This window comes from Taudactylus pleione, unplaced genomic scaffold (assembly GCF_031769625.1).
Source record: "Taudactylus pleione unplaced genomic scaffold, aTauple2 ptg000201l, whole genome shotgun sequence".
Taxonomy (NCBI): domain Eukaryota; kingdom Metazoa; phylum Chordata; class Amphibia; order Anura; family Myobatrachidae; genus Taudactylus; species Taudactylus pleione.
In genome coordinates, this window is record NW_028284603.1 from 44,197,709 (window position 1) to 44,212,179 (window position 14,471).

Consider the following 14,471-nt stretch of genomic DNA (forward strand, 5'->3'; position numbering starts at 1 on the left):
TATTAATAATATTGTTTATATGACCTCTCCTGTCATTAACCTAAAGCACTGCTTCTAAGTTGTGACACAATTATAATTTCATGAAGGAATCTAGTGCTACTACTAATTCATCTACTGGACCAGAGAAGGTAAATTGCCTTTTTGCAAACTCTTGGCTACGTTTCCTATAATGTTATGCTACAAATGCCGTCAACATGAAGTAAGTTAGCTTCTTTTAGTATTGACTTAAAGGCAATAGAGTGAAACTATATATTCCTATTCTTGATTTCAAGGTAAATACTGTACAAAAAATCGAAGATAGGCTGTGCATTTTCATTTCCGTCATACACCACTTTCTAAACAATGGGCCCGATTTCGAGATTTACGCTATGCCGATATTTATACAGATCGAACGATTGCCATTGTGCATGTGCGATTGCCGCACTGCAACGTGCAGCAATTGTATTGCGATTACGCTCGCACAGAGGATTCACTTGCAAAATGATTGACAGGCTGTCAGCGTTTGGAGAAGGTAACGGGGAGGTGATTATACAAACACATTGAAACCACTCAAACGCCATTTCGTGAGCGTGCATAAATTAGCCTTTGGCGATCTCCTTCGCAGCATGAGCGCTCTCTGCATGTCAGGAGAGACGCAATGTTTGAGACAGGGCAGACTTCACACAAAAGCTGTGTGGCTGCCCGATCTGCGTCAATATTCCCGATATTTGCGCTGATGCACGTCGTCGGACGGATTTGAGAAGGCAGCAGTAGGCGTCCCCAGAGGCTGACAGCAGTTGGCAAGACTGGGTGGAATGGGCGTGGCATAATTGTAGGAGGCGTGGCCATGCACCCTTAGGATAATTAAAAAAAATAATTTTAGCAGCGGGGAGGGGGGCGCTGTGAGCTCCTGAGCCCTCCGCAAAGCCTGGAGGGGTCGCCATCAGTGTGATTGCTCCCCCCCCCCACTGGCATAGATAGGAGACTGCTGCGGCTGCGAGCGGTCTCCTACTGCAGCCCAGCACACAGCAGCATGTGCTGGGCTGCTGTGAGGGAGGGGAGGGGGGCAGTGCTGGACCTGGGCCCCTCCAGGAAGGTAATTAGTGCCCGCTCCACCCCCCTCTCAGTGTCCCTATGCTCGGGTAAGCTCTGGAGTCATTGGTATATTTTTGCAGTTGTGGTCCGTGAGATCGCAGCTGGGATTGCATGAATCGTAAATCTCTGAATCAGGCCCTACGTCCACATTAGCCCTAATAATACTACAATAGAGATAACTGTGATTGTAACCATCAATGCAACCTCTTGATTATTGGGTTCTGCCATTGTGTCTTTGTCTCTCTTTGTCACCCTCACTCCCCCCGTCTATCATCTCTGTCCACTTCACCTCTCTCCCTGTCTCTCATCTCTTCCCTGCCCCCCCCCCCCCCCTTTCCATCCCATCTGCAGTCAGTCTCTCTCCAGATGGGGCAGAGAGGGGCACTGTTAGGTCAGGACTATTCCCTCCTGTCATAACCTGCTCTGCCCCCTACAACCACCACAATGGTGCAACTGGCTGCAGGTGCTGACAGGAAGGATCACTCCTGTCCTAACAAGAAATGAGACTATGTCCGGAAGTCTGCCCGCTTAGTGCACGCTGTAGGGAATTAGATATCACACACACAGCGCCTGTCACAAGTTTTAGAACACCCACATATTTCCAATTTTTATTGATATTTACGCAGTGTACTCTGAAATTAAAGCATAAAAGAAATGGTAAAATCCTTCTGTTTTACAAAACTTAAACTTAATTTTTGACTCCCACTTTTCTTGTAGATACTGTATAACTGTCAAACACACTCATGACACTTTCTAATGTTTTGATTTTCCCAACACTGTTGTTGAAGTTCCCACAAATGTTTTGCACTTGTAGGTTGCTTTTGCCTATACTCTTCTGTCCAGTTCATCTCAAACCAGCTAGTTGGGGTTAAAGACTGGAGACTTTGCTGGCCGTGCCATGATTAGAAGCCTGCCTTATTGTTTTCCTCTAAAGCTGGGTACACACTGAGACTGTCAGCACGATATGTCATTTTGATTCGGCTGGAAACAACATATCAGCCGCATCGTTCAGTGTGTACGGCCAATATGTGCGCTCCTGCGGCCACTTGCGACATCGTCCTGTCGGCCAAGCTGCGCGTCCAACCGGACGATATCACAAGCGGCCCCGTTGCAGGTAATGAAGGATGGAACGAGGTATTGTTCCGTCCATTACCTCGTTCTGATGTGTGCCCAGGATCCGATATGTCAGCCCGTCGGGCCGACATATCGGCTGGGTACACATCGCTCAGTGTGTACCCAGCTTAAGGTAGTACTGACATAGCCTGGAGGCATGTTTTGGGTCATTAGGTTGCTATAGGATGAACCCTTGACCAATTAAGAATAGACAAGATGGTATTGCATGGCGCTGCAAAATGCTGTGGTATCTTTTTTGGTTCAGGGTGCCAGTACCTCTGTGTAACTCTCTGGCTCGAGATCCAGCAAAAGTGCCATCCCCATCATCACGCTTCCCGACCGTTCGACGTAGGGGTTTATTTACTAAGCCGCCAAAGTATAAAATTACAAAGGGCAATATTTAACTATAAATTATATTTAAAAATTGTATAATTACAGAAAATAATAAAGTGAAACTGGCCTGTTAGCCTGTATGCACATGTTCCGTTCATTTTACCAAGCTGCAAGCAACAGACCCTGCTATGGGGGAGGTTACGCCTGCCTTTGTTACCTGCCCAGACCACTCTGTCTGCCTGCAGCATTTATCTGTATTGGGAGAGGATGTCGCTGTAGCAGGATAGTTTCTAAATAGTTTACATTGCTTATATTAGATTAGATATTAATCAGCAACTGCTAGTTAATGGCAGTTAAGGAACAAGGAACGTTTCTTTGGAAGATGTACATTCGTTTGTAGTTTTCATTACTGGTCATCTATATGTCCAGGTTTTCTTGGCATACAATTAATCTCTGGGGATTGAGTCTTCTTGGGCACGCAGAGTGGAGCTCACTGCTGTTGGACCAGATGCATGCAGCGTGACATTGCCGTGCTGCCAGCTTGGCTGGTTTAATTTCCTTTCTGTAAATTCAGTTATTTGCTATATAAACAATACAGACATGGGCTGCAAAGATTGCCTGGTACAATCGGCAGATGAAATGTATTGTGCACATGTTATTGTTATTCTACAGACTTTATTTTCCTTGTCCTGACAGTGAATATCTGGCAGTGTTTAAGAAGACTGTATCGGTCCACGAAGTCTTTCTCCAGAGACTTTCCTCTCACCCTATCTTGAGCAAGGACCACAACTTCCATATATTCCTGGAATACGACCAAGATGTAAGCACCCTTCCTTCCTGTGTAGAATGTCAGCCTGGGATGTTGAGGCAGCTGTTTTGTTTGCTGACCTATCCATTTACACTTTTACAGTAGTTGCAAAATCATGCAAACCATTTTGTTTCTTTCTCTGCGATCAGGATTAGTATCAACCTTTCATCGGTTTGTTTGGTCCTTCAATCCAGTTTTTCATGATACTGTAAATTTTGCATGTGTGTGACTTATATTGCAAAATCCTCATGCAGTTTTGACATAATGTAAAATTAGTTTGTTCTGGAGTTTCCCCAGTTCTCCAATATTTAATGATGGATGTGACTGTTATTTTTCCTGGGCTCCCATGTTGTAACCAATATTCTTAGGTTTTTCTGGTACAGTAGCTTCCATATTACCCCTATGATCACAAGTAATCCAGAAAGTGAGAAAGTTTCTACCACTGAAGGTTCTTGGAGAAGAAAAATAATATCCCCAATTCAACCATTAACCACCTAACTGACAATGTTTTACCAGAAAACAGTCAGAAAGTGTAGTTTTTTGTTATTATTTTTTAATACAATTGTAAACTGTTCCCTCCACCCGGTGTAAATATCCCACCCGTCGTGTCACTCCCCACCCCTCTATTGGTAATAGATTCCAGTGGCAGAGGCCCCCAATCCAATGGGACCCTCACTCCTCCTGTGCCATAGCGCCGCCCCCTGACCTCATTACAGAGCACAATGGAGTGTAGGGCAGGGGGGACTGGTCATTTGGGTGGTCAGGGCACCCAGACCTGCGTCCAACCTACACAAATTTGTAATTGTTCTATTTCACTCCCCACATGCATGACTGGCACATTACATCTAGTGGCTCATGAAAGTTTTCCATTACATTTGCAATGCTGGAACCCGAATATAATAAACAATAAGACAAAAAAATGTATTCAAATTCTGCTTTCACTGATAATACAAGAATAGTGTAATAAAACCTCTAAAATATATAAGGGAATGTCTAAAATATTACTCTCTTATAATTGGGAGTCTAGGTCTCTGGCCTCTATTCCAACTAGCGAAAACCTTATAGTTTTCGTCCCCAATGGGTGATTTTGAATCTGCAGGCACACCCTGCCACTATATTACATGTTTGATCAGAGATAAATTGCTGAAAGAAAAGAGAGTAATATTAAATTTTTTATTCATTTGCATAAATTAATGCAAATTGCAAATACATTTCCCTGGTTAATGTCCCCAAATATCTTAAGCTTTTTGTAATTGTTGTAAGTCCATGAACTGTAATCCTATAGATACATAGGACTAGTAATTACTAACAAACTGAAAATGTACAAAACCATGGGAGCCAACCAAATATTTGCTATCTTTAATAACTTGGACCAATTAAAGGCGATTGCATGCTTCAAGGTTGCTGTTCATTTGTACCTTTACAAAAAACTAATCGTACACTATACAAGTAACAATGACACATACAAGCGTCTCCAATAAGAATTGTTAGAGGGCACCAGTTACTAACACAGTGGTAAAGGTGCCATTTTGAAGGCAGAACCGGTAGTTAGAGGAAAAAGGCTAATCCATACATTTTACCAGATCTAAAACATTTTAGGAACAATGTGCATAAACTATTTTGAAGGTTGTTTTAAAGTGTTACCATTAATCTATGTATACTCTTCATTTAGTTAAGTGTGAGGAGGAAAAATACCAAAGAGATGTTTGGTGGATTTTTCCGGAGCATGGTGAAAAGTGCAGATGAAGTTCTTCTTTCTGGAGTAAAGGTGAGATGTGTTCTGTCCATGTGTCCTTCCCAACCTTTATACTTTTTTAATAATAGACGATGAAAAGTGTAATTTTAAAGGGAGCTATGGCTAAAAAGATAAAAAAAAAAAGTAAACATGGTAAAATAAAACCCATTTTTTCTGCTGTGTTACTACTATTCTTTTTTTCATTATGTTATTTTCTCTGCTCCCTGTCTAACATTTAAGACATTTTTTTTCCTTTTCTTTTCACAAAATCATGAACTTTTTATGGCTTACCGAGTCCTTTCTTGGAAAATGCTTTCTGTCTAAAGCTGAGTGATGCTGTGTTATCAGACAATTGGCACAATATCTCTCTGTGTGGGGTATATATACCCCACACAATGAGATAATGACCACTGTAGAATAAGTCATTATAGCTGGATGCCCACTGTAACGACAGATCAGTCATTAGACCAATCCGCCGTCCGAGCGGCCGATAGTAAGGTAATACACACTTACCAATTGGCAGCACAATATGGCCGACATCACAACTGGGTGGTTATTTCAATTAGCCCTCCCAGTTGTGATGTCAGTGTCGGCGGTCCCTGAAGCAAGTTCACGGGCGGGCGGTCTGCAGGTCTCCCGTACACACATGCATATACAACAATATATTTTTTCAGATATATCTGTATCGACTGTGTTGCAGGGTTGACCTGATATGTCTGTGAACGATGTGGTTCACAGACATATCTGATGTACACAACCATGCACTCCATAGATTGTTCGTCGAATGAACGATATAACAAGTGTGTACCCTGGATATCGGACATGCTAATAATTGTGGTCAGAAGATGACTGACACTGACCTCAATAAAGTGATCCAGACTTGCAGCCTACTGTGTGGCCTTATTGGCACTGACATAGGTGCCAAAACTGGGGAGGGGGGTGAGGGAGCAAGGGGGTGGTGGCCATAGACGGCCAGGGGCTGTGCATTATAGCAATAGGCTGCACTGCACGGAGGAGGTGTAATGTGCAGTCTGTAAGTTAAAATATGGCAAGTTACACCTCCCTGCAGTGCAGCCTGTTATTGTAATGCACAGACCCTAACCATACGTGGCAGCCGCTCCAGTCCTTTCCTCCTGCTGCTCTGGTGCCTATGTGCCCGCCGCCTACCAGCAGGTAAGTTGGGGAGGGGGAATTATATAATGCCCACCCCAACATAAAGTTGTTCCGACCCCCCCCCCTGGGCACTGATCCTATTGCTCAGATGAGTTGCCAGCATTATACAGTGTAGAGTGCAGTTTTCCCAGTACTCCATCTGGCTAATGAGGGAGGGGGGTAGGTCAGCCATTATCTAACTTTCAATTGACAAACAACACAACAAAATCTTTAAAAAAAGAAGTTTAGTTCCCTTTTTTTTTTCCCCCCAGTGACCAACTTGCATTGCCCATTCATTTTCATACCTTTTTTTTTTTACTTTGCACAGGAAGTTGATGAATTCTTCGAGCAAGAAAAAATGTTCCTTGTCAATTACCACAATAGGATCAAGGACTCCTGTGTTAAAGCTGACAAAATGACAAGATCCCACAAAGGTGTGTATTTGTGCTGCATTGGTCGATATTTATCGTCTCATTCACTTTATGGATTGCAAGTAGTTGGACTGAATGTCCACTATGCTGGGCTGGAATTGGTGGTTCATAAACCCCTTTCTCAATATTTTGTGGCAAATTGAATTGCCCCCTTTGTCTTTAACAGTTCAATTATAGTGTGCTCTCACAGAAACCGTGCACCAAGCTTCGGCAAGTAACATTTATGTATAGTCAGTGCTTGTCCCAAAGTGTCTTTACAGGTCCATTTACATTCATTACATTTTGTGCTGTCTACATTAAAAGGTGTTTGGTAAAGTATAAGTATGCACATTCAGAACATCCTGACTTCAGTCTTCATTTTATACCAGCCCTTATGAACTTGAAAACCTTTATAATACTACATATATTATAGTTAATGCTTTCTGTGTTCTTTGTAGGTGTTGCTGATGATTACATTCACATTTCGGCTGCACTGACATCTCTAGCTGATGAGGAGAACACTCCGGTTAGAAAGTAAGTGTGATTATCAGCAGTAGGAAGAAAAGAATTTGGAGTAGGAAGTCATTTTTATGACTTCCCTGTTGTTGAGTAAACACATTCCATTCAGCAGAGGCCCATAAATTCTCCCAATACCATGCTATGTGCATGTGCAATATATTAGGCTGAGAACTGAAAGGCATTTGTGCCATCTGAGATACACCACAGGAGGGCGACATTGCTTAGGTTTTTCTTTTTGCCTTCTAAATCATACTTTATCTATGTGTCTTGTGTGGGTGTGTTTGGGAATCTTTGGAGTCCTGTCGAGCACATTTTCCAGTGGACCTCGGAGTCGTCAAAAAAGGATTTTTAAACATGATCAAACAGATTTAAAGCATTTCGGTCAGAAAGGATTGTAGTTTATTTCAGATCACCATTGTCCTCATTTTTTAGGAGGCAACCATATTTGTTGTTGACAAATTCCGAATGGGGTTAATGATGGATGCATTTGTGCCAATCCTACGCTAATAAAACTGGATGTCCTTAACGGGGGATGTTTCAGGGGGATAACAGCTATGTAAAAGTCATGTAAGCACTGCAGACGGTTATGCACCTTATATAATATATATAATTTAGAATTGTCACTACTACTGTTATTACTATTATTAATAATAATTATTTTCTTTACATAAAATTATATTTTCTCTAACTTCAAGCCTGCTGAACAAAATCCTTAATCACAGCCCTAAAATGTTGGTCCACATCACTATATTAGTGCATGATTATTATATTATTATTATTAATTATTTGTGTATTCCTTAATTCTCCAACTATGCTGGCGCTTTATATATCAATGAAGGATACGTGTCACTGGCTCAGATCATTTCCCTGTGTTTATCTTTCTAATCTCTGGACTGTTCTTTTGCCCTGAGGGTCATTTGCCCCATATAACCTTTGTGCCTGGAATCTGCCTGGTTACTGGAGATTCAGGTCTTGCATACATCCCCTGACTTATTTAACATCAGCAAAGTTAATACCTTTACATAGTCAAATTACTGGCTTAACATTACAGATCACCTCATCCCCCACCTGACATGTCATGTAAACATTCCTGCTCTGTTACCCAATCAGTCTTTACTCCATTTATATGTCAGCCTTTAACAAACATTGCAAGTAAATCCTTACTGCCACTATCCCCTTTCTTTTTGGAATCATTAGCCAAAGTGATTGTTTTCCTTTGTCAGTAACGGTAAGCTGGCCACACATTATCCAAATTGGCCACACCAATATTTTACGTGTAACGTCTTTGGTGCCTGTTTTAGTGTAGTCAGAAATGGGCCACACACTGACCAGTAGAGGTCATGTTCTGCCTGCATGTAACAATGTGTCCAATATGTGTAACAGGACTGGGCATCACAGTTGTATGTGTATATTTCTGTGTATATATTAACATTTTCTGTCTATTCCATTTACCATGATGATTTTGTAAGCATAGATATAATGGAAACATCACCAATTTGTTGTAGACCTATTTGTGTATTACTCTGTACTATTTGGTCAGCAACATGAAAATGCAAAGTCCAGTGCAGAGCAAATAGTACGTTTATCTGTATCTGCACAGTTCCTGTAATAATGTAATTAGGCATATTGAAAATATGTACGATAGAATATATATACTAAATACCAAAGACATAAAAATGGTAACAATAAGCTTTGTTCGATGCTTTAATATCAATTTCTTCCAACTTTTTGACTATAGCTATTTAAAAATAAATTATTACCAGACAAAGGGCTAGATTCAATTTTGCAAGGTGTTCCGGGAAGGACAGAGGTGCGAGTGAGGTTTATCTCTCCTGTAATTACCCGCAATATGCGCAGCCGCACTACTCATCGGAACCTCACACTTTATTGTATTTTTAGATAAATAATTAAATAAAATACAGCAGCTTCTCACATGTTGATTGGTATGACCGTATTCTGTGATATATAACAATGCACTCCATACTAATCTATTCCAAAACAGCCATTACTGTTTCACTTACATGAGTGCTGTTAATATTATCTTTAAAAAAAACAAAAAAAAAACACCTTGTGTACTTTTTGTACTTTTCTTTTCAGATATTTACTAAAACTAGCAGAGTTATTTGAAAAACTCCGGGTAAGTGTGTTTTGGTTTTTTTTTGTCTTTTTTTTCTTTTCTTTACTTTTTCTTTCGCTTTATTGGAATGTATTTATCATTGGCTTCTATGTTTTTGGCATAATTTTCAGAAAGTAGAAGCCAGAGTTGCGTCAGATGAAGACTTAAAACTTTCGGAACTGTTAAGATACTACATGCTTAATATTGAGGCAGCCAAGGTAAATTATTTGTTTACCTGTGTTCCAAAAGCAGAAAAATGTTTCTTAAGTAAATTTTATTTACTACTTTATTTTTCCCGTCACCGTGTTACAGGACCTGTTACACAGAAGGACAAAGAGCCTGGGTGAATATGAGAACTCAAACAAAGCTCTTGAGAAAGCAAGGTTGAAAAGCAAAGATGTGAAACAGGCGGAGTTGCACCAGCAAGAGTGCTGCCAGAAGTTTGAGAAGCTCTCAGAGTCTGGGAAACAAGGTTGGCAAACAAAATAATGCAAGAAAAAGGAACAAAACAGACTAAATGTGTTTTTTCTCCACTGCTGTGTCTCTGTGTATTCCAGATCAGGAGATGATGGTTTGCCCTAGGTGAGGTTACTAGCTCACAAAGGGGCCTATTTATCACAATCTGCACCTCAGATGCGGATGGGATTTGCCCAATATTGCAATGCGATATTTGAATACATCAAATTAATGCATGCAGGCAGGGCCGGCAACAGAAATCTCGGGGCCCGGTACACCGATGTCTCTGGGGGCCCCACTTTCTCACCACCACCCCCCGATCTCGCACATCCCTCCCCTGCATGTGTGATATGTGAATCACGATATTGTTAACTGAAAGATATGCCAGCATTTATATAAAGTAAAAATACACTGACTTACCTCACTGTCCCTCTGTCACTGATGATGCAGGCTGTAGTTCTTGTCTGCCGTCTCTTCCAAGGTCTTCTTAATGTCAGTGCTGTGGATTCCTCAGGGGTAGGAGGGATGGTGTCTGCAGCCAGCCATCCTCAGTCCTCAGCCCCTCATCACCTTCCTCAAATTCAGTCTCATCACCATCCTCAGCCCAGAAACCCCCATCATCTTCCTCTGTCCCCAGCCCCTATCACCTTCTGTCCCCAGCCCCTATCACCTTCTGTCCCCAGCCCCTATCACCTTCTGTCCCCAGCCCCTCCATCACCTTCTGTCCCCAGCCCCCCCATCACCTTCTGTCCCCAGCCCCCCCATCACCTTCTGTCCCCAGCCCCCCCATCACCTTCTGTCCCCAGCCCCCCCATCACCTTCTGTCCCCAGCCCCCCCATCACCTTCTGTCCCCAGCCCCCCCATCACCTTCTGTCCCCAGCCCCCCCATCACCTTCTGTCCCCAGCCCCCCCATCACCTTCTGTCCCCAGCCCCCCATCACCTTCTGTCCCCAGCCCCCCCATCACCTTCCTCTGTCCCCAGCCCCCCATCACCTTCCTCTGTCCCCAGTCCCTGTCACCTATCTCTGCCCCTTCATCTTCCTCTAGCCCACATCACCACCCTCTGCCCCAGCCAGTGTCACCTTCTGCCCCCAGCCAGTGTCACCCTCTGCCCCCAGCACCTAGCCCCTATTCCTCTATCATCACCTATCCCCAGTAGCAACCATCCCCTCAACAGCGCAGCGCAACCTACCTGATGGTCCAGCATGGAAGACATGCGGAGACGTGAAATATGATGTCACGCCGCTGTGTTGCACACTTAAAAGGTCAGGGTGAAAACACCCATTTTCACATTATTTTAGTAAAAATAATATTGATAAATAGGGCCCAAATTCTCATTGATTTGTTGCATGGTTCCTATGATAAATGCATTTTGTGCATAGGGAAGCCAAATGAGTAATACTTATGTCCATGTATGGTGGTTGTAGTTGCCTAATCGAGTTCACTGTCTGTATAAAAGCACCTGGCCTTCAACTTTGTGCCTCTTTTGTGTTCATCCATTATTACAATTGACACAAAAGACGAATTATACTGTAAGTAAATTTATATTAATAGTTTTTGTTTTGCAGAGCTGATAAGCTTCAAACGAAGAAGAGTATCCGCCTTTCGGAAAAACCTTGTGGAGATGACAGAATTAGAAATCAAGCATGCCAAGGTATGTGTCGTGCCTCCGTGATCATTAGCTCTCTACTGCAGGTTATCTCTGAGGTCCTTGTGATTCCACATACTGTAGCAATGCTGGGTAACAGTTTATGTACAGAAACCCCAAGACTTTACTTTGTGCATTGAATTTTTTAATATATATATATATATATATATATATATATATATATATATATATATATATATATATATATAAATAATATATTAGCGAGGGCCTGGCACTCAAAGTCCAAACGTGACGTCGGTGCCTTCTGCATAAAGTACAAACATGCAGTCACAAAAGGGAGCAGCGGCACTCGTCGAAAAAAACACAATTAAAGCAGGGTTGAATGAACCTCTAATGTCACTTCAACGTTTCAATCACATAGATTTTCGTCAATATACAAAGACAAACACCACGAGTGTTGCCGATCAACGTCCACCGGGATCACCTCTGACGTCATCGCTACGCACTGTACAGCGGGCGCGACGCCTGACGTGTCCGTTACTATGGAGACCAGAATCAACAAAGTGATAAGCATAAGCCTTCACCAACAATACATAGACTAATACAGATATGTACAAACGGAGCTGAGCAAAGAAAGTAACGGGAATGCATGACATAATTGCAGCAAATTTATCTGGACAAAAGTCTAGTCTGATTGTTTTGTCCAGATAAATTTGCTGCAATTATGTCATGCATTCCCGTTACTTTGTACTGCATGTATGTATATTCATTTCTTTGCTCAGCTCCGTTTGTACATATCTGTATTAGTCTATGTATTGTTGGTGAAGGCTTATGCTTATCACTTTGTTGATTCTGGTCTCCATAGTAACGGACACGTCAGGCGTCGCGCCCGCTGTGCAGTGCGTAGCGATGACGTCAGAGGTGATCCCGGTGGACGTTGATCGGCCACACTCGTGGTGTTTGTCTTTGTATATAGGTAAGTGTTGTATGTGTTTTTTGTACTTCCTGACGAAAATCTATGTGATTGAAACGTTGACGTGACATTAGAGGTTCATTCAACCCTGCTTTAATTGTGTTTTTTTCAATGAGTGCCGCTGCTCCCTTTTGTGACTGTGTATGTATGTATATATATATATATATATATATATATATATATATCTCATTATAATATCTTTTTTTTTTTTTCTGTGTTTTCAGTCTTCTATAAAAACAGAGTTACTCTGTTTATTCTAACTTTTGGGAAAAACGTTGCCGAAGTTATGACATCTCCTTATTATTATGTGGTGCTTGTGTCTAAATATATACTCCCCTAGGAACCCCCTCGTGTGTGCCTTGGGTACCACTAAAGAAATAGTGCCTTCACAAAGAAAGCCCCAATGCGCACAGTTGCCCTTACTGCTTCACTTCCCTAAGGCACTTAGATTTGAAGGCCCCCAATGGTTCTAGTTACAGCATTAATACTCTCCTATTGTATTAGGATTTGGGAGTGAATAGGCAGCCCAACAGCAGTTTAGCTGCCCACAGCTCTGAATTTTGGGACCTTCATTGTGGAGGTCTCCGTTTTACACTACACTCCAGTGCAAATAAAGTTACTCCCGAGGTGAAATCTTCTTCTGTCAAAGTATGGGACCACATCATTTCCAAATACGTATTAAAATTTGGACTTTGTTTAAGAACGTTGTCTACTTTTGGACAAACCCCTTCATTAATTAAATTGACCCTTTTTCCCATTCATTACCTAAAGCCATATCTCACAGAACTGTTAAATCTGTTTAAATGATATCTATTAAAAAAAGGTACGGATAGGTCTGTAAGCGATGAGCTGCCCCATTGCTGTTGCAGTAAACAAAATTAAAAGCAATTGTGTCCTAGCTCCTCCTAATGGGATGGGGTACAGGCGGCTCTGAGATTAACCCAATATTTACCCCACTGGCCGCATGTTAAAGAAAAGAATTAAAAATGGGTTGTCCAAAAGTATAAAACTCATTTAAGGATCCCCGCGATTAGTAGTCTCCTTTCGCCAGCTTCTGCACATGTGTGATCTGAGGTTACACGGGCAGAGCCCCTGGTAACGCAGTAAGGAGGCGTCTGAGGGATCAACTCGGGGATCCCTCCGAGTTGATCCTTCTACGCATCCCCAGAACTCCTCCCCATGGGAGAAGTGGGGCTCCAACAAGAAGCTCCATCTGAAGATGGCGTTTGTTCTCGTTTGTTCTCACAGGCAAACTCAGAAAACGTTAAGTTTTCAGAGTTTGACGAATATCAGGTGGTCCTTTCGGACCCCTGATGATGAATGGCCCGTTACCTAAAATATGCGGAAATTAGCTCTTCGGCATATGTAACAGGCCATTAAAGGATGATGAATGGACCAATATATCTCAATCTAATGAATTATCAGCCACCAATAAAGAATAATTCATTACATCCCCTCCTTTACATTTGTTTTACTTTTTATTTTGCGAATTCTGTATTGATAAAATCTCTTACTAGTATTCCATAGACATACTTTCTATGTGTTCTGCTTTTGTTTTACAGAATAACATCTCCTTATTACAAAGCTGCATTGACCTCTTTAAAAACAGTTAAACTGAGGAGACAATGACATCAAGGAGCACCAATTGCACTTCGGAAGTCCGCCATCCTGAGCAGAGCCGCTGCATATTTACATGTGATCTTAACTTTGTGTCTTAGAAGATTACCGTGATATACGTCTACTCGTATATGTTTTGTAAAGATAGAAAAAAAAAAATTCTAGAGATTACCTATTTTCTTTAATCTTTTCGTAAAAAGTTTTTTGCTGATATTTTCAAAGTATTTTTCATTTGGAGCAATTTTTTCAGCTAAACACATTTTCTTCATTGTGTATATAAAGATATATTCCTCTGTTTTGAAAATACTGCTTTACCTTGTAATAAAATGGTAGGATTTAAAGAGAACCCGTCACTTGGATTTTCTGTCATTTTATTTCTTTACTACTTTGTGCCTCGTACATTTCGTGCTCCGTTAAAAAAAAAAAAAATCCCCTGTGGCCCATTTAACTTCTGCTTCCATCTATCAGATTGCACTGTGCTCATTCAATGGCATAATGTGCTCTGCAGGAAGCTGGCCCAAGAGCGAGAATAGCACATAGAGGGCGCACTATACA

The 14,471-nt window shown here is 41.6% G+C and overlaps 1 protein-coding gene across 1 annotated transcript in view; it reads left to right on the forward strand.

Moving 5' to 3' along the window:
* SNX5 (sorting nexin 5) overlaps nucleotides 1-14,206 on the forward strand; it is a 63,383-nt gene extending 49,177 nt beyond the window's left edge. The window contains exons 5-13 of the mRNA XM_088477351.1: nucleotides 3,217-3,340; nucleotides 5,001-5,096; nucleotides 6,544-6,649; nucleotides 7,084-7,159; nucleotides 9,242-9,281; nucleotides 9,392-9,478; nucleotides 9,573-9,732; nucleotides 11,286-11,371; nucleotides 13,862-14,206. Coding sequence (XP_088333477.1) covers nucleotides 3,217-3,340; nucleotides 5,001-5,096; nucleotides 6,544-6,649; nucleotides 7,084-7,159; nucleotides 9,242-9,281; nucleotides 9,392-9,478; nucleotides 9,573-9,732; nucleotides 11,286-11,371; nucleotides 13,862-13,912 — 826 coding nt within the window. The 3' untranslated portion in view covers nucleotides 13,913-14,206. The remainder of the gene's footprint in view (nucleotides 1-3,216; nucleotides 3,341-5,000; nucleotides 5,097-6,543; nucleotides 6,650-7,083; nucleotides 7,160-9,241; nucleotides 9,282-9,391; nucleotides 9,479-9,572; nucleotides 9,733-11,285; nucleotides 11,372-13,861) is intronic.
* The last annotated feature ends 265 nt before the right edge of the window (nucleotides 14,207-14,471 follow it).